This window comes from Aythya ferina (assembly GCF_964211825.1).
Source record: "Aythya ferina genome assembly, chromosome: 10".
NCBI lineage: Eukaryota > Metazoa > Chordata > Aves > Anseriformes > Anatidae > Aythya > Aythya ferina.
This window is the reverse complement of record NC_140306.1, coordinates 12,786,642-12,804,641: the sequence shown is the minus strand read 5'-3', so window position 1 is coordinate 12,804,641 and position 18,000 is coordinate 12,786,642. Positions and strand designations below refer to the sequence as shown.

General features: G+C 50.8%; 2 protein-coding genes across 4 annotated transcripts in view; one reads left to right on the top strand and one right to left on the bottom strand.

Moving 5' to 3' along the window:
• DNAH1 (dynein axonemal heavy chain 1) overlaps positions 1-18,000 on the bottom strand; it is a 76,128-nt gene that overhangs the window by 8,675 nt on the left and 49,453 nt on the right. The window contains exons 47-64 of the mRNA XM_084531259.1: positions 17,242-17,472; positions 15,855-16,051; positions 14,881-15,016; positions 13,821-14,029; positions 13,066-13,237; positions 12,519-12,710; positions 12,276-12,386; positions 10,995-11,180; positions 5,904-6,095; positions 5,272-5,439; positions 4,461-4,652; positions 3,960-4,091; positions 3,451-3,576; positions 2,680-2,799; positions 1,515-1,664; positions 947-1,107; positions 625-850; positions 345-540 (exon numbers count right to left, since the gene is read on the bottom strand). Of these exons, the coding sequence (XP_084387385.1) occupies positions 345-540; positions 625-850; positions 947-1,107; positions 1,515-1,664; positions 2,680-2,799; positions 3,451-3,576; positions 3,960-4,091; positions 4,461-4,652; positions 5,272-5,439; positions 5,904-6,095; positions 10,995-11,180; positions 12,276-12,386; positions 12,519-12,710; positions 13,066-13,237; positions 13,821-14,029; positions 14,881-15,016; positions 15,855-16,051; positions 17,242-17,472 (3,097 nt within the window). The remainder of the gene's footprint in view (positions 1-344; positions 541-624; positions 851-946; positions 1,108-1,514; positions 1,665-2,679; positions 2,800-3,450; positions 3,577-3,959; positions 4,092-4,460; positions 4,653-5,271; positions 5,440-5,903; positions 6,096-10,994; positions 11,181-12,275; positions 12,387-12,518; positions 12,711-13,065; positions 13,238-13,820; positions 14,030-14,880; positions 15,017-15,854; positions 16,052-17,241; positions 17,473-18,000) is intronic.
• Positions 2,230-10,307, top strand: LOC311442270 (HAUS augmin-like complex subunit 3). 3 transcript variants are annotated; one of them, XM_084531256.1, is made up of 5 exons: positions 2,230-2,313; positions 6,567-7,797; positions 7,961-8,400; positions 9,060-9,276; positions 9,679-10,307. In XM_084531256.1, exons 2-5 carry the CDS (start codon positions 6,583-6,585, stop codon positions 9,928-9,930), a joined length of 2,124 nt encoding a protein of 707 aa, XP_084387382.1. In that variant the 5' UTR covers positions 2,230-2,313; positions 6,567-6,582; the 3' UTR covers positions 9,931-10,307. The 3 variants fall into 3 exon arrangements, with proteins under 3 accessions (XP_084387382.1, XP_084387383.1, XP_084387384.1); XM_084531257.1 differs by having other exon boundaries at positions 2,270-2,333; XM_084531258.1 differs by lacking the exon at positions 2,230-2,313 and adding an exon at positions 2,496-2,682.

Here is an 18,000-nt window from a genome sequence, read left to right as displayed (position 1 = left end):
CTAGCACGCAGGGGAGGGCTCCTGCAGCCTGACAGCAGCAGCCAACACCTGCACGTGGAGGCAGCTCCCTGAGAAGCAGAACCTCACCATGCCAAGAGGGCATGCAGCTTGTGAGTGGCACTAACACCTCTCCAGCCTGGTCAGCCGTGGCAGCAGAGCAGTGGGGAAGCGAGTGGAGGGCAGGCTGAGCCCACAGCTACCCTGCTGTGCGGACACAACCACAGGCAGCTCTGAGCCATGCTGAAAGCTGAGGCAAGTGGGCACGTTTGCCTTTACTCTTTAGGACCCTAGCTTCTAGGCCAGGAACATGGTGTGATGAAGGAGATGACGTTTCAGGCAGGCACCTGCTCTCTTGGAGTTACTGATCCCCATGAGGAAGATGTTGAGGAACCACTCCAGTGAGTACTGGTACATGGGGTCCACGTTGGACAGGTCTGAGACACAGAAGTAGAGGATTTGTGTGCGGACAGCGACAGGCGCGTACTGCAAGCGTGTGGTGTTGATGTCCTGCTCTGTCTGCTCTGCCACCTTCACCTTGGCCTGAGGGACACAAGAGACATCGTGGTTTGTGCAGTGCTTGCAGGGCATGTGCAGCTGCAGGGAAAAAGCACCTCTATCTCCTACCTGGATCTCCCCCGCCTTGAGCTTGGATGCTTCCAGCACTTTGATGAGCTCCAAGTCATCTACAGGGTTTCCTTCAGAAGTGCTGAGCCGATACAGGATTTGGTCTTCTATCTCCTTCAGCTCCTGACGCATCTCAGCATTGCTAAGAATCAGCTGGTTTCGAGCCTCTTCCAAGTCAGGCCGCTCCTCAGCCACCACTTGTCCCAGCAGCTGGTCTTCCAAGCCACTGCAACAAAAGCCACAGGGACGAGGGTAGGGACAACAAGCCCAAAGGCTTGAGGACAGCGAGGAATGAGGCTGAGCTACTGGAGTAAGCACGTACCTGGGCGAGAGGGTGAAGTTGATGAGGGTGAGCTTTGTGGAAACTTCAGGACTGTAATGAGGATTTGGCAGGTTGGTGGTGATGTACAGCTTGAAATCCTCGTGGTAAGGGATCACCTTATCCCCCAGCTTCAGCACTGTGTTGCCTTGCTGTTTGTAGGTCTGTGTCAGAGAGACAAAGGCAGAAGGGCTGGGACACCTACCTCTTGTGAGGGAAGGCACCTCATCGTGTCCTGGGCTCTGTGGTGAGGAGAGAGCCCGAAGAGATGGGCAGAGGAGCTCAGAGGCGCCTGGAAGACCTGAACGCCTGAACCTATATTCCACATTTCATGGCCCTGACTGCCAGGCACAGACAAAATGCCTGCTGGCAGGAGACTGGGGCGTGAGGGAGGCTGCCAACACGTTGGAGCTCTGGCCAAGACATATGAGCACTGAAGAGGGAGCACTCAGGTGAAAGCTGCCTGCCCAGGGAGACCTGCAAACCCACCAAGTCCCACTGCACCCAGGGCAGGAACCCCCTTTCCAGCCTGGCCCCCACAGTCGCCCCTCACCACCGCAAGATAAAGAACCTGTTTCAGCAAGACGGGCTCGAGGGCTGGATCCAGCTCCTCACCGACGTTCTCCAGCAGGAAAGGCTTCCCAAAAGTAATGGCTTTTTCCAGACTGCAGAGAAAGTCCCGGTCGCTCAGCTTGGCCACCTCCAGGCTGTTCACCTTCTCCTGAAAAGCAGCAGGAGCAGGCAGGGATGGAGAGGAGCATAGAGCTCTGCAGGTGTTGATGATAAGGGCTCTGTTCCCACCATGCTGAGGAGATGAAGGGTGTATGGGGGCAATGGCACACCTGGGTCCTAACTTTGGGGCCAGGCCTGCAGCCTGTTTGCTGATGGGATGTTTGCTCAGGTGTGCAGGCTAAGACTCAGTCAACCAAGGGCATCTAATCTCATTTCTGCTGTGCCTTGCCCATCCTTCTCATGCACTGTACACCTCTTGCTGGGCAGATTTAACTCCCCAAAGCAGCAGAAATTACACATCTTCTTCCTCAGCTATTTTTTTTTGCAATTTTGGCAAGTTTAGCCCACTCACAAGGCATCACCAGACACTACACGCAGCCCAGCTGGGCAGCAGAAACAGCGGAGGAGTAAGGGCTCGGGAAAGACTTCTTCAGGCAGCTCTGCCTCTGCAGAGCCCTGTACCGGCAACTCACACTTCATTTATCCGCAAAGTGAGAGCAGGTGGGTGGGAAAAGCCCATGGGGGAGCACAAGGGGAGCAGCTGTCAGGTTTCCTCTTAGCCCTTTAAAAGGGCAGTGGGCTGCCCTCTGGAGGGAGAGAAGAGATAGTGGCTTGTGTTTCCAGCACTCTGGCTGCAGGTATTGTGCTCGTGAGTTGGGTAATAGCACCCTGAGCCCTCTGTCCTTGAGGCTTTATAGGCTGTTATGGGTCATGCTAGTATTGTTCTGTCTTAGGGTAATGGTGAAGAGCGTAGGGTTCCCAGAATCAGAGGCCTCACTTGCTTATAAAAGCCCAAGCCTGCTTCCCTGTGCTGATTTCCCTAAGCAGGGAAATTCAGCTGGGATGAATGCAGTCCCTGCCTGGTATGGGAAGAGCCAGGCTGGGGCAGTAGTTGGGGTGCTTGTAGCTCTGCAGCACAAGATCTGAGGCTGCTCTGCACAGCTCCTAACAGAAGGCTGATTCTCCAGTTCTGCAGACTTGGCTCTCTGCCCCACAGCTCTTACCAGGTTCTTGATCCACTTGTTTGCTTGTCCTTGGGGATCTATGTAGTGAGTCCAGCGCTGGGAGAATTGGGTTATTACCCCGTTCTCCACAGACAGGGTGTCGTTGGGTAAGCCAGCAATCTGTTTGGGAAGAAAAGTCTGTTTGCTGGGAATATTTTGAGATGTGATATAACTCATATATAATATTTCAGATACTAACTGGCCTGGTCTCCTTTTAATGTGTGTGCCTGCTGTGAGTATGTTAGATCAATTCTAGGGCTCAGATTTAGGGAGTCCCAAGCATTTTGGGCTCTGTTTAGTCATCCAGGATGGTAGCTGTGATACATAACAGGGCCTATCCTGAGAAGCTCTTACTACCCTGGCACCTGTATGCTAATGCTTATGGCTGGGTGGGGGATGATGGTGAGGGTACTACAGAGATGCAGTTCTGCCTGAAAAGGGGCTGAGCCACAGGACAGAGCCATGCTTGTGGAGTTAGGCGTAGGCAGGCTATGGCCAGGGCTTTGCTCTAATGGTGTGTGACATAAAGCATAAACCCAGTGCACTGAGGTGTGTGATGCCCCCAGAGCTGCTGCTGCCCTGGATGCTGTTGGTCCTCTCCTGCTCGTTGTACAGGGAGCCCTGGCAGCAATTGTTGAGCTGTTTGGTTTGGAGTCTCTCCTCTGGTACAGTAGCTCCCAGTGAATTGCATGCTGAGTGTTTTAACCTTTGCTTGAGGCAGACCTATCCCCTGCATCTTCAGTCTGGGGTGTTGCCTTTTCTGCAACTTACCTGCCAGGAGCGGATTTCCACGGGGTCTCCGAGTGTGCTGATCAGGTTTGGTTCCTTGGTGTGAGGAATATTGTTTACTGAGAACTGGCTTAGCCACTCCTTGCACAGCGCTACGCGGTAGTGTCCCTGCCACAAGAAGCACAATCAGAGCCGTTCTTTTAGTAGCAGCTATTATACTGTGTGCATTTCACTCTCCTGTTTCTGTTCAAGTATGATCCTGTGTTGCCTCCAGTACGAATGGAGAGATCCAGGAGGGATACTGCATCCTTTTGCCAGATTCTGTGTGCCCTGCTTGAAGGCATTATGGTGTTACAGGTTTGCCCTTGCTCAGAGCACACAGTGAGGTGTTAACAGACATCCTGGGCAACGAGGTTATCAGAGGGACTGGGAAGTGCACCAGGTTGCACCCTGCTTTGGGGTTAAGAGCTGATGGAATGTGACCTGCAGCCCATTTGGCCAGGAAAGCGGAGTGGCTACTGAGCCTGTCACAGGAAACCCTGCACACTTACTGTGAAGGGGCCCAGGTAGGCAACAAAGCCAGCTGCAACCAGCACATCCCCAGCGATGTTGTTGATCTTGTAATCCAGGTTCTCCACGGTGTCCTGCCAGCGCACCTTTTCATCGGCCAGGTTGTTTATAAGCTGTGGGATGAGTTACATGGGTGAGAGCTGCTCTGTCCTGGACCTGCTAATCTTGGTAATACTGCAGGTGACTTTAGGGACCAGAGGTGCCTACGTATCCTAAATTCTGTCTCCAGCTTTAAGCACTTTGTCCTGGGTGTACTGGGATGCTCTTGGCCCCGTTTCTAGCTAAGAAAGCTGTGGCATGGGGAAGCTTAGCTTCACCAGCCCTAATGTGCTGCTGAGATCTGGCCAACCAGCTCCAACCTAGTATTGCCATGACCTGCGGGCTGTTGGAAGTGGCAGGCACAGGGGTTTTCAGCACTGTGGTCCTTGACCTGAAATCCTGCTGTCTCCTGTAAGCAGGAAGAACCCGGTTCTGCCCCCTACCGTATCAGCGCGGTCCAGTCTCTGCTGACACTGCTCACACTTCATCTCGAGCTCCTCCTTCTTGGCTACGCAACTCTTGTACTTGGCTTGCAGCATGGCAATACCACTTTCAACATCCCTCAGGCGTTGCTTTGCTTCCTCAAGGACCTGCTGAGTGGCACGCAGGTCCTCTTCTGCCTCCCGCCAGGCTTGCTGAGGAGATAACACAAGCAGACAGTGGATATGCTGAGCATGTGGCCAGGCTCTTCCCCAGAAAGCCAGAGACCTTAGAGCAGAAGCTGGTTTGGGGAAGAACTTTTTTTTTTTTTTTTTTCCGTAAGGGCACTAGCTGGAACTGAGATCCTTCCCTGTACAACAAAGGCTGACCTGCTGTACTCCAACATCAGGTTCTGCAAGCCCAGAAATAAAGACAGGTGTGAGGAAGGCTTTTCTGTATAGCTCCAAAAAAAAACCAGCAGCCTGTGTGAGCCTACACAAGTTTGGGATGTGGCCCACTGTTGAACAGAAGGAAAGGTCCCTCTGTTTGCCCCAGAATAACACTCCAAATATTAGGCTTGGAGAGAATTAAGGCTGAAGCACAAGCACAACGTGGGAATGACTCTGGAAGCACAGTATTAACCCTGTTTCAACGTGTCCTAAGCTGAATTCATTAAGCTAATGGGCTTTTGGGACTAGTGGCTCTGCCAGGGCTTGATCTGAGTGTAAGCCCTGACTTGCACTGCACAGCTGGTAACTCAGCACTGCCTGCAGGAGGGGACTGCTAGTCCTGCATTCCCTAATGCCAAGAGCAACCCAGCCTGTTGTCTCTTACCCGCTTGGGCTCCACGACCTTGGCCACAAAGTGGTACTTGTGCATGGCACGCACCCACTGGCAGATGGAGGTGCAAGCTTTGGAGACCTTGGCGATGGCAGCTGGCTGAAACTCCTTACTGTCGATGTATGGCTGGATGGCCTTGATTACGGCGTCTGAAATGTTGTCCTGTGAGGAACGGTGGGAGAAAAAGGAGACTGGAGATGAGTGTTTCAGAGATCTGACTGAGGGAGGTCAGAAAAGGCTTCTCGCACTGACTGCAGCCTGGTGCAGGACCTGTCAGGGTGGTTTAGGCATCACGCTGGAGTGAGAATCACACTGCTGTGTGCTGAGGCCTGGGAGACACTGCTGTAGGGTTGGGAAAATGCCTTCCCATCCCATGTCAGGATTTCTGCCCAGCTCCTCCAAGCAGAAAGAGCAGAGGGAGAGGAGGGGAGGACCTGTGTGTCTGGGTCCCACTGCCCAGATTCATGAAGAGCAGCCAGCTGTCACGAGGACTTCCAGGCCAAACACATCCCCAGTGCTGCTGAAGGGTGTTGTCTGGAAGGAGCTCTAAGCCTTGTTGTTGGGAGAAGGAGCTGTGTAAGGCAATGCCTGATCCCTAGTTACAGGTTCCCTGTGTCACCACTTACCTTATCATACTTAAATAGGCTATCCAAGAACTTCCCAGGGTCCTGAAGAAGGGCCCTGCCTGGCTCCCAGTAATCATCCACCTTGGAGCCCAGTTTTTCTCCTGCCACTTTCTTGGGCTTGATTTCTTTCATGATGCAGACTGCTTCAATCACCATTTTCACACCAAGGGGAGGCCGCTGCATTGCTCGTACCTTAAATTCAAACAAAGACAATGGGTTGGCCTGGTCCTCAGTGAGATGGAGTGCTTAGCCTCCTCTGGACCAGAGGAAGGACACCTAGAGGATGCAGGCAGGCAGGAGAGGTATCAGAAGAAAGAGCTGATTATCAGAAAGGGCATGTAGAAAATTGTGAGTAAGCTGAAAAAGCCTGTCCCAGTGTTCTGTGATGGGTATATGTAGGTGTCTTCGTAAAGAAGCCAGAGCTGTACAGCCCTGGGAAGGGGGCAGTACAGACACAGGGCATGGGCAAGCTTTCTCCCTTGCTCTGAGGGCTCTTGTTTGTCTTGTATCCCACCCTGGAAATGCTGCAGGCCCTGTGCCCCGTGGTCTGCAGCAGTTGTGGAGAGACTAATAGAGTCTTTCCTCAATCAGACTGGTAGGAGTGCTGCTAGAGAACCTTTGAGATGGATGTGGGAAGAATAACTCCAGCTTTGTCCCTTCTAGTGTTGGCCACCTTGCCATGTTCAGCCAGAGATGCTCCCAGACCTTCCTGGGCACAGTCACCAGAGGAGCAGCGTTTGTGAAGACCCTTCAGCTGGTCTACCCCCAGGCAGAAACCCTTTGTGAGAGTGACTTTGACTGGCTCTTTGACTGCCCTGAGACAGAGCAGTTCCTTGAGTGGTTCTGCAAAACAGTGGGTGAGGAGAACGTGCTGAGCCCAGCTGAGGTGCAGGCCTACGACGCTCTGGTGGCTGCAGGCAAGCCCATCCTGGAAGGTGATGAACTTGAGCAGGCATTGCAGAAGTGCCACCGTGTCCCACAGCTCCCACGCGTGATACCAGAGGCTGAGGAACCCTCTCTAGAGGCCCTGGAGCAGGAGATCCAGGAGCTGAAGGACTATCGTGCGCGTCAGCTCTGGCGGCACAACAAGCTGCAGGTTTGGGCAGCCCGTCTGCAGCAGGAGCTGAGCTATTTGCAGGAGGAGGAGAAGGTGATGAAGTGGACCTTGAGCAAGGCTCAAGCGGACCTGGAAAGGGAGGTTTTCCAAGCCACTGCTGTTCTGAACCAGATTAACAAGGTTGCAAAGCAGCTGGTGAATTGGCACGGGGAAGTGGGCAAAGACCGGTCACCAGTGATGCTGTATGAGATGGACCTCAGTCCCTACATCAAGCTGGAGCAACATTCAGCAGATATGTTTGAGCAGTTCTTCCAGCAGGTCCTGACAGGGACTGCCCAGGCTCCCGATGCTCAGGGGGCAGATGTGCAGAGAGAGAGCAGTCTGCAGGAAAGGCTGGAGGCTTGGAGAGAGATGGACTTAGCCTGGGAAATTCTGGAAGGAAGACAAGTAGCTCTTTGTCCAGAGTGTGCGGAGACACAGCAGGTGGCAGCAGAACAAAGCCAAGAAATAATAGTCCAAGGCTCAAGGGCAGAACTGCTAGCAGAGGGGAGCAGTGGGAGTGAGATGCCGAGTACGGGGGATGCAGTGAAGAGAGGTGGCAGCCAAAAAGCCCCAGAGAGAACAGACACCAAGCAAACAACGGTGGTGAAAAGCCTCGGGACCTATGGAGATGAGCGATCAGGGAACCAACGCAGTTACAGGAAGGAGCTGAGAGAAATGGAGCAAGCATATATCTGTGCCCAGAGGGAGGTTATAACCATGACGGCCAAAGTGGAAGGCCACAGTGCTGCGCTGCAGTGGGCCCAGAAGACTCTGAAAGCTATCAAGGAGAACAAGGTAGGGTCAGTGCTCCTTCCCAACCACGCTCATTGTGGTGTGACTGTACTGCAGCAGTCCTCCCACCAGATGCTGGAGCACTGCAGGTGCATGGAGCCTGTGGCTGGGCCAGGCAGCGTTAGCAGCGTGCCCTGACACTGCTCCCTCATCTTCCCTCACACAGCGTGCAGTAGAGGCCCAGCTCCAGAGCCAAGCCACCATGTTCCAGGAGCAGCTTCACGCCCTGCGCTCCGACATTGCACACACCCACACCCAGCAGCTGCTGCCCCTGCTGAAGGCAGGAGCCTGCCTCTTTCTCCTGCCCATCCTGCAGGCGCAGCTCAACCTGGAAACTGCTCGCCTGCAGGATATTGCCCAGAGGCAGGAGGAGGCAGCGGCGTGGCTGGCGAGCCAGCACAGCCGCCTGGATCTGTTGGAGCTCCAGCTGAAGCGGGAGAGAAAGGAACTGGACCAGAAGGCTGCTTGGCTGAGAGAGATGGAAACTCTCTTGAAGGATGCCCAGACCAGGCTGCAGGAGTATCATGACTATTTCAAAGAGGCCGACTCCTCCATGAAGGGTTGTGCACGCACACAGACAGAGCCCAAAGACCTCACCACCATGCGGTAAGGACCTGGATATGTGTGTGCACGGGGAACAGACTCCACATGGAGGAGGTGGCATGGGAACAGGGAGGGCATCTGGCTTGATACAAGCTCTGCTACCAGTGCAGGCCACTCTGACCTCTTGGTGGTATGAAATTCCCCAGGAGATGGTATCCATTTCTTCCTGGCTGTCTTAGGGTGTAAGTAAAGGCTGCAGTAAAATGTAGGCTTGAAGAAGGGAAGGAGTATGGAGAAAAGAAGCTTTCCTAGGATGAAATGTAGAGGCTCATCTTCAGGCATGAAGAGAATGAGATGTGCCAGTGGGAAGCAGAAGCTGCTTGGAACTCGTCTGGCAATGCAAAAGCGTTCTGTGGTTGGATGGCCTGCCCTGATAGGGGATTCCCAGTCCTTCCTGCAAAGCTCTGCAGTACCTGGTGTTGGTATCTGCCAGCAAGGAGTCCCTGACTATAAAGGCTCAGCTCTTGAGCTTGGCAATTGTCCTCTCTGGTGCTCTTTCCAAATCCTTGGATCATGGGCTGCTCATAAGGAGTGGCTGTCCTCTCACTCTCATGTCATGACCACTGGCATCCCACTCCCATAGCACACCATCCCCCTGAGCCCTGTTTTTCCTTGGTGCTGGGCAGATGCTCACACCTCTGGCTGGCTGTCCCCTCCTGCAGGCTCTGGGACACGCTGGTGGGGCAAGATCGAGATGAGCCACCCTTCTGCAGCTATGAGGCCATAGCAGCCTGCAGTTCCCAGTTGGTCAAGGATTGGAGGGTACTGGAAACACAGCTGGCAGCTCCTATGTCCCAGCTCCCTGCCCTGGAGTCTGCCACAGAGAAGCTCTACCGGCAGCTGTACAACAACTCCAACCAGCTGCAGCTTTGCTCTCCAGTAAGCAAGGACCTCTGGCTGCCTTCTGTTCATCCAGGATGGCACAGGGCTGCAAGTCACAGCTGTCTGTGCCATCCTTCTGGGCTCACGTGGGTGGGTACTTGTTGCATCTCACCCTACTAAGGGGGAAGAGGTTGGCCTGATCCTTACTGTGTACTGAAAGCTACACAGTGAGGCAGTGGTTGGGGGGGGACGAGTGACTGTCATTGCATGGGCTCTTAACTATAGAGACCAAGGTGACAAGGTGGCCCAGTAAGCCACATCTGTTCAGAGAGACCTTGACCTGGATATATGTGGAGGTGAGAGGCAGGCAGGTAGCTTGTTTCTGGTGGGATGAGATCTTCCAAGGGTGGGAAGAAATCCCTTCTGTGCATTCAGATGCATTTGGGTTCTGCCCCCCAGGAGACCACTGAACTGATGCACCAGCTGACTGCTATGCAGGACACACTCTACCAGAAGCTGGCAGACCTCCTGAGTGACTTGAAGGTCAAGCGCAGTTCTCTGCAGAACCCTATCCTGCAGGCAGAGCGCAACCTCTACATTTATTTTTTCTGCAATGAGGATCGGCTGAGAGAGGTGGTGGAGAAACTGGAGAAGGAAGCGTTGGATTCCTCCAAGAAGCTGCTGATGGAGCCGCCCAACACAAAAGAGTAGGCCAAAGGGGTGCTTTCTCCTTGCTGTAGGGGTGGTGTTCTCTTCTTGTTGGGCTGAGCCATAAATCTTGGACTGGGAGAGATCCCTGGGGGTCCTGGCTTTACTGGCAGGTCGTGGTGCAGCAGCTAGGCTTAAGATAAGCATGGAGCTTAATCCTTAAATGAGTTTTCCTGAAACCAATGGGTGGGTTTTATGTGTAAGAAATTGAAGCATCTCGTGAGTTGGTATTGGAAGCCTTGAATCATTATGAGACTTTCCATGACAGCTCTATAAGAGGGTTGGTGCTGGGGGGCAAATGGCCTGCCACTGTGTCTTTCCCCACCTTCATGGGGTAAAGTTGTACATGTTTTGTGGGGAATAAAAATCTGTTATTCACACTTGCAGAGCAATAAGCCTGTTGTTCTCCTTCAGAGCTATCATACCCTATGCAGTGAAAACTCATACCTTATATCTACCAGCACCACCCCTTGCTGGTGACTGTATTTGCAGCTGACAGTTGTCGAGATTTCTCTAGGCTATGGGTACAGACTTTGCTACTACCCACTGCAGGTTCAGGACTACCTTCTTTTCTCTGACCATCACATTTCAAGCCAGATTTCCTTGAAGTCAGTCCCCTGGCCCTTGCCTCTTTCTCTTTCCTGGCGGTGGATCCCCTTTCTAAAGAGTTTGCTGGCTCAGTGTGCTGCTAGATCTATATCCGTGCCATGCAGTCAACACTCAGGGCTGCATCATAGCATGGCCTGCCACTTACCCCCATGGACAAGGACAGCCCTGCAACTGACTACAATTTGACTTTCTCTATAAGACGGAAGTGAAAAAGAGGTGGCTGGTGAAGGATGTGCAGATAGACAAGCATCCCACTGCATGAGTCCAGGGGAAGGGATGGAGATGCTGAAAAAGGCTGTGGATACTGTAAGCTTATAGAAGAGGGATTGCTGCAAAGTACTGTTGAGATCAGCTACAGCAATAGCAAGCTAAGTGCAGTGCCTTGCCAGCCTTGATACACCTCAGAGATGCCCTCCATTACCACAAGCACCTCTATTACCCCTCCCCCAGTCAGTTACCTCTGTAACATCATTTTTGTTTAGCTTCCTCAGGCTGGCCAGAGCAGCGTCTAGGGCTGGGAGGGCTTCTGCCAGGTCCTTCTGAGCATCATCTGCAATGGCTTGGGCTTTCTGGGCTTTTTTTTTGGCCTTTGTCTCCTCAGCCTGCACAGCATTTCTTGTCTCTTCGGCCACAGCTGTGTCTACCTGCAGCAGCAAAGACAACCTCAGAAGCATGGCTGGAGATAGCAATGCAGAGCACCAAATAGGTGCTAGGTAAGAATCACTGCTGTCCTGTCAGGCCATGTGTTTTCTTCCAGCTGGCACGTGGGGAGGCCTAGCTGCTCCAGTCTCCAGCAGGAGATTGTAGAGATGATCCATAAGCTCCAGCTCTGCCTGCCCTGGAACAGTGTTAGCCCTGCAGGAATTATCTGCTCTACCCATTTTTCCTGTTAGTATAGGGAGCGGATGTGACAGCAAGTGCATAGGGATATAGAGGAACAGGAAGACGTGCTGAGGCTTTTGTTTCCTGTAACTGTCACTTTTGCTTGCCCCTAAGGATTAAAGCACTACCAGGAGGTGCAGAGGGATGTGGAGTTTAGCCAAACCTTATTCTGTGAGTGGATCAGGCCACCTCTGGGAAGTGTGAGAGATGAGAAAGTGAGGACTTGTGTGTGCCCCCCAGAGTTGCATGGTGTTTGTGTCTCAATCTGACCATTTTATAGTGGGAGATGAGCAGGGAGAAACATGAGGAAGGAAGATAGTGAGAGCCCACAGAGGACAGTTCCCTTTTTCTGCAGTGGTATGAGTGGCTGTGTGATGGTCCCTGAGCTTTGGGCTAGCAGGAGCAGGCTATAGCTGGATCAGCTCCCTGATGTTGGGATGCATAGAAAGGAGACCCTGCAGAGGCAGCAGTCTGGTCTTAGAGCTGCTCAGGCCATCTTGGGACTGAGTTAGTAGTAGTCTGTGTCTGTGAAGAGCTAAACCAGTGAGGAAAAGAAGCTGGTAGCTTGGTTTCCTGCTCCACTAAGCTGTGGTTTCATACAGGGGCATGTGAACCATTGCTTCTGCTAGCACGCTGGGAGGCTGTGACTGGTGCCCACCAACAGCAGGACAGGGTCCTCAGCAGAAGGCTATCCTCCCTGGTAGTGCTGTTCTGCACAAATACCTGCTGTACTAATTTGGAGCCCTTAAGCTTTCAGATCAAGCAGGACTTTATGCAATCCCTGCAAGGCCTTCCCACGTGCTGTGCAAACCTGAGCAGTCAGGTGTGGAAATAGCAGGGCTGTCCAGCAGCAGTACCTGCAGCTGTTCCATAGTTGCCAGCGTGTCCTTGGCTGCCTGCGCCAGGAGAGGGCGGGCGGACTCCAGTTCCTCCTGCATCTTTGCTACATCCTCTGCTGTTTGTTGGAGCTGCAGGAGCAGAACAGAGTGAGAGCCCCAGGGAAGGTCTGTGCTGCCCTGGTGGGTGCTTCTGTGGGAGGCATCTCACTGCATCCCTGCAGCTTTAATCACTGCTCAGAGCAGTGGTTGTGAGGCACAAACCTTGTCCAGGCCACTTCTCATCTTCTTCTGGGCTGTCCTCAGCTCCTGTTCCTTCTTTCCAATCAGGGAACTGAAGATGCTGAGGAAATCAAGGTAGCTCTTGGGAGTGACATAATTGTGTCTGGCCAGCTCCGCCAGGTACACTTGGCACATCCTTGCTACACTCTGATGAATTTCTACACACATCTGAATCTACAAGGAGAAAGGAAAGAAACAATCTTATCCAGAACTGCATGTTAGGCAGGCCTATGAGGTGCCCATAGAGAGCCCAGGGCTAGGATTACAGAGTTTAAGTACGCATTCACAGCAGAGTTAGTATATGCATGCAGGCTTCAATGACACGCAGCAGGTAAGAAATGAATGTGGCCATTTCAAGGCATATAAAAGGTAACTGATTCTGGATTTGAATGAAGCAATTAGGAAACATTACTACTACAGCAGAGGACTCTTCTGCATGCTTCTTGCAGCTGTTGCCTGTCTGTACATACGGAGAGGTGGCACATGAGCATACAGGAGCTGTGCTTTGTGTGTTGAGTGTAGCACCTACCATCCCATTAACAACTTCAGTGCTGGCACCAAGATGTGGGATCTCCTGCAAGAAGGAGGAGGCAACACACTGCAGAGCTTCGGCAGGCCACTCGTTAAACCAGTCAATGGTACAGCAGTTCACAAGAGAGGGGAACTGTCTCAAGCGTGCACGGAAGACTTCTCCAATAGGGCTGCGTGGAAAGGCGTGCCAAAAAAAGTTACAACTAGCTATAGATAAAAAGATAAAGTAGTTTTCCTACTTCCCTAGAGCAATCCTGGTGTCTTACAGCATAAGAAGAAAGGGGGTATACCTGAGGAAGGAGAGAAATAAGGAATTTTTTATTTCTTACCTAAGGTAAGAAATAAAACAAGATTTGAAGTCCATGTCAAGAGAGAGACTGTAGAGATCACATCACCACACCAAAATAATGGCCCTGATTCTTCTCCATGTACATGTGCTGAGACCACTCTGTATTTTCATGCACCTCTTCTGCAAGCAAGCACCTCAATGGCACATGAATGAAGGAGGAAGCTTATATTTAATCTGAATCACATACAATCATATTCTTAAACTTATCAAGCTTCACCTTAAAAATCAGAAAAATATATATATTAAGAAGTATCTACTCCTAGAGGAAAGTGGTATGCAAATTTAACTCCTCCTCTAAACTCAGGCTGAGAAATAAAGCTCCCCTGACAGAGAGTGATGGAAGACAGAGAACAACGAGGGAATAATTAACATTGGCAGCATAGAGTTCTACCCTTGAGCTATACCTCATGCACAGAACGATGTGGATATTGCTGCGAACCCGTCCTGTGTATGCAGCCATCAGATTGGCCTTGGTGGGCTGCTGCCCTAGTTCTCGCACAACAGGCTTCATAGCTGTCATGATCTGTTCTTGATCATCAGGGCTGTAAATGTTGGGAACGTCACCTGAGTTGAGCAGGTTGTTGATGTCTTCAAGGAAGGATTCATTTTTAATCTAAGTAGATAAGAGGGGAATAGAAAGCAGTTTCCTAAGTCATCAGAGAGTCAGGTTTCCACATGCCATGTAGATTACTTGTGGATAAATACAGCACTCAGCCTCTGCTAGAAGAAATAATTTCTGCGGTCACTGGGCTCCAGTAAAGCATACTCTGTCTCACGGCCAGGATTTACAATTGAACTGCCATGTTCAGCCATTTCAGGGGTGGGGTGTCTGGGAACAAGTCTTCCTTCTGCTCATTCACCTTTTTCTTACAGATAAATAGCATTCAGGGTCTAGCTCCCTGCCTCATCACAGTGACTCTGTAAGCAGGCCCCAGCTGACTGTTCTAGGTATTCCTCCAGCACAGCAGAATGCTTTGCCATTAGGATAAAGCTCATTGGTACAGGAGGCAGAGTAATTGCAGGGATGTGTCGAGTCTGTGGGATGATTCCCCCTCCAAAGGTACACTTGCCTCCCTGTCTTTGCTAAATCAGTCGTACACAGTATCCATCTACTTGTCTAAATGTACCCTACAATGCCCCCCCCCCAACCTTCGCCCACATATGCTTCTCCCTGCAGGGAAAAGGATGAGCGAACAAGTATTTGACAGATGCTTATCTCACTGCTTAGGGCACTGCCAGAAGCAACCTGGTTCCTATGATAATGAAGACAGTATAAAAGCCTATTGGGAGCACAACCACGAGCTCCAGAAGTTGGCTTAGTCATTAGGAAGCGACACTTTACAGTAACAAGCCAATGTTATCCTGGATCAAGCTCCTCAACCCTCTTCAGGGGGATTTCTTGAACTTAGAGATATATTCCTGACTCCTCATGAGAAGGAATCAACCATGTTAACACTCCCATACCTGTGTGTCTACAAATAGGAAGGTCTTGGGTAGACTTTCAAGGCCTGCCTTCATCATGATCTTCTTTATGTCATCTCGCCATTCGGTCATGTTGTAATTTTTGGACAATTCTATCTGGAAACACTCATAATCTGCCCTAAATGGAAGAGAAGTTACATCCAGTGGAAGTCTCCTCTTTTGTCAATCCTGAGCATATCATGGACACAGAGGAGAAGACTTAACCACATTGTTTTCCTACAGAGTGCTGAGCACACACCTGTCCTTGAGCATCTCTAGCTACCAACCCAAAAATATGTTTTACTCACAGTAGCGTTACCTGAGCTAGATAGGAAGCTGAAACATAACTTCATTAGCTAACAGCATCACATTGTACATGTCCAACTGCAAATATTTACACAGAGCCTCACAGTAAAAGAGAGAGCAATTCACCTTTTTTTTTTTTTTTTTTTTTTGTTCCATGTGTGATGTAGCACTTAGAGAACGGTGTGCCAGGGCATCATGGCTGTGTTTTCTGTGTTCACATCCTATATTCAGGACTGGAAGAACTTGCTTCCTCAGTTCATTTCCCTGGCTCCCAATATTCACAGATACCACTTGCCAGGCTGTCAGTGTCACTTGATCATTTGTCACATGGAGTTCCTGTCTTTATCTTCCTGCTGCCTGGCTCCAAAGAAGGAGCCCCCCACCTCTCCCAGAACTATGCTACACAGGCCCTTGAGTTGACATGGACTGCATCATATTTGTTAATTTGCTGCATGCACACAACAGTAACTGAACTACCAGCAAGCAAAAGTCCAATTTTTCTGGTGTAGATGTGCGTGTTAACCGAGCCCTAGCTCTTTTGACTGTTGTACCTGAAGAGTCAGCAACCTTAAAAATGTGCAAACAGTAGCAGAAAGGACAGGAAAAGAGAATCTCTGGAGGCAGCCCCAATGGAGCTGCTCCACTTTATGTGAATGGAGCCCATCACTTACATGTGAGATGCCAGCCTGGTGAGAGACTGCCTCCCGCTTCCCCCAACACCCAGGAGAAGAGCATTCCCTGGGGCCTGCCGCAGGATCCGGCTGATTCGGCAGATGTGCTGCATTGCATCCATGAAAAGCTCCAGCTTCAGCTCTGTGGTGTGGGTTTGATTGTACTCTTCCAGGTAATCCTCAATCACAATCTTCAGCTGCAGGCAGAAACAGACACTTATGGCCAACAGATAAAAGCAATCGGTAAATAAAAGCATTCAACAACTGCTGAATGGAGACCTTATACTCAGGCTAAGTGACTATGGTTTGCTGTTCCTGAGGATGCTGTTTACCTGGAAAAGCAGCAAGGCACAGTTCAAATTAAAGCAGCTTGTGGCTGCCTGACCTGTGCTGTTCCAGGGTCTGCATCTGGGAGGGCTTCCTGGCTCTATAGCTGCCTCCTGCTGCAGGTCCTGCGGTCAGGGCAATAAAAGGGCAGGTGCTGGAAGAATGAATGACTATGGCTGGTTGAGAAGTGCACTCCTCTTGTGGTCCAGCCATTGCACAGGATAACCATATAACCAGTGCCTCCTGATTTTTCCAGGGCTCTCTGTAACAGCAGTCTCAGGGCAGAGCAGATGAGACAAAGATATCCAGAATGTGGTCATACTCCTTCAACACTCTCGCTGTAAACCTGGGCAAGCAACATCAGCCAGAATTGATACAGCACTGAGGTCCCTGCCTAGGTGACCAAGTCCTTTGTGCATCAGGGGACTGTGCAGCAGCTTGGGAAGTCTGGCTGTCTCAGCTGGGCTCACCTCACTGCGGGACAGGCCTACATCCTTTGCAAAAAGGATTAGGAAGCTCAGTTAATTATCAGTCCCTGTCACACAGCTATCACAAGAGGGAAGATGACAGGATAATCATCTGTTTCTGATAATGAGTGCAAAACACACTACTCATTGCCTTTGCTTAATTACCACTACCAAACTATTCACAGTATCTTCTCCAACAGGGAATCCAGCAGTAACATTAATTAGTTGCAAAGGTCAATTGTGAAGGCTTTAACAGTAAATGTAGAATTGTTTGGGGGTAATGTGCCATTTATTTCCAGCAAATTTCACTTTTCATTTCTGAGTACGGCTTATTTGGGAGACTTTGCATAGCAGGCTGCCTCCAGGAAGGCAATGCAGAGACAGCTTGTTCCACCTCAAATTCCCATCTGTACCAATGCAACCACTAGCCATGTCTGGGGTAGGATTTCACAGGAGAGCTTTGGGAGGATGTATGATTCCAGAGACCTTCAGTTTTAGCAACCCCATGGTTATTAACTTCTTTCTTTTTGTTTGCAGAAGGCTTGGAAGATGTGAACATAATTCATGCTGTCATGATTTCTTAGGATCCTTACCTTTTCCTGGCTGTTGATTTCTTTGTACAGTCTGATGTGGGCATCTTGTTCCATGAAGTCACCAAACAGAACTGGCTGGGAAGGGACAACCTCCTCAAAAGTGGTGTCTAGCTCCTCCATCATGCTTTTCATCAGGTTATCAAACCACGTCTGGTCCTCTTTAGTGACCAGGCGATCAGAGAAGACCCGACAGCTCTCATGGTACCACAGTCGCAGCAGGTGTGATTTGTCCTAGTAGGAAATCCCAGCAAAACACCCTCATGAGAGAAGCAGAGAAGTGTTAAAGGCCTCTCTGTCAGGAAGGTTGGTTTCTGCCAGGCACATGGACAGCCCCACTCCTACTAGAAAGCAGTTGGAGTGGAGAAGAACTGTGCAGAAGAAGCTGCATTCTCTTCTCCTCAAAAGCAACTCTTGTCAAAACAGCTGCTCTGCAGAAAGCTCATTACAGCTGCAGTTAATACCCTATTAGTCCATCTGCCAGAGTTCCTTTGAGAAATTTAAGTCTCATGTTTGTCCTTATCCTTCCTTCAGTATGACTTAATTTTTTACTGTTTTCTCGAGTTCTCTTATTTTCAAAGATCCCTCTATTCAGGTGTGGCACAGAACCAGATCCCCAAGTGCTTTCGGTGATAAATCAACACCTACAGGCTAAGCTGGACCTACAGAGCAAGGTCCTCAGGAGAACTGAAGGGACAGAAGCCTCCATTAGTATAAGTTGGTAACAGGACAAAACCTCTGTCCCTGCATGGTCCCATCTGG

What these genes read in the sequence shown, in the direction of transcription:
- LOC311442270 (XM_084531256.1), top strand. Translation starts at nt 6,583, where the DNA reads ATGTTCAGCCAGAGATGCTCCCAGACCTTCCTGGGCACAGTCACCAGA. An exon ending in AAAGACCTCACCACCATGCG is followed by an intron (nt 8,401 to 9,059) that starts GTAAGGACCTGG and finishes CCCCTCCTGCAG; the next exon opens with GCTCTGGGACACGCTGGTGG. An exon ending in AGCTGCAGCTTTGCTCTCCA is followed by an intron (nt 9,277 to 9,678) that starts GTAAGCAAGGAC and finishes TCTGCCCCCCAG; the next exon opens with GAGACCACTGAACTGATGCA.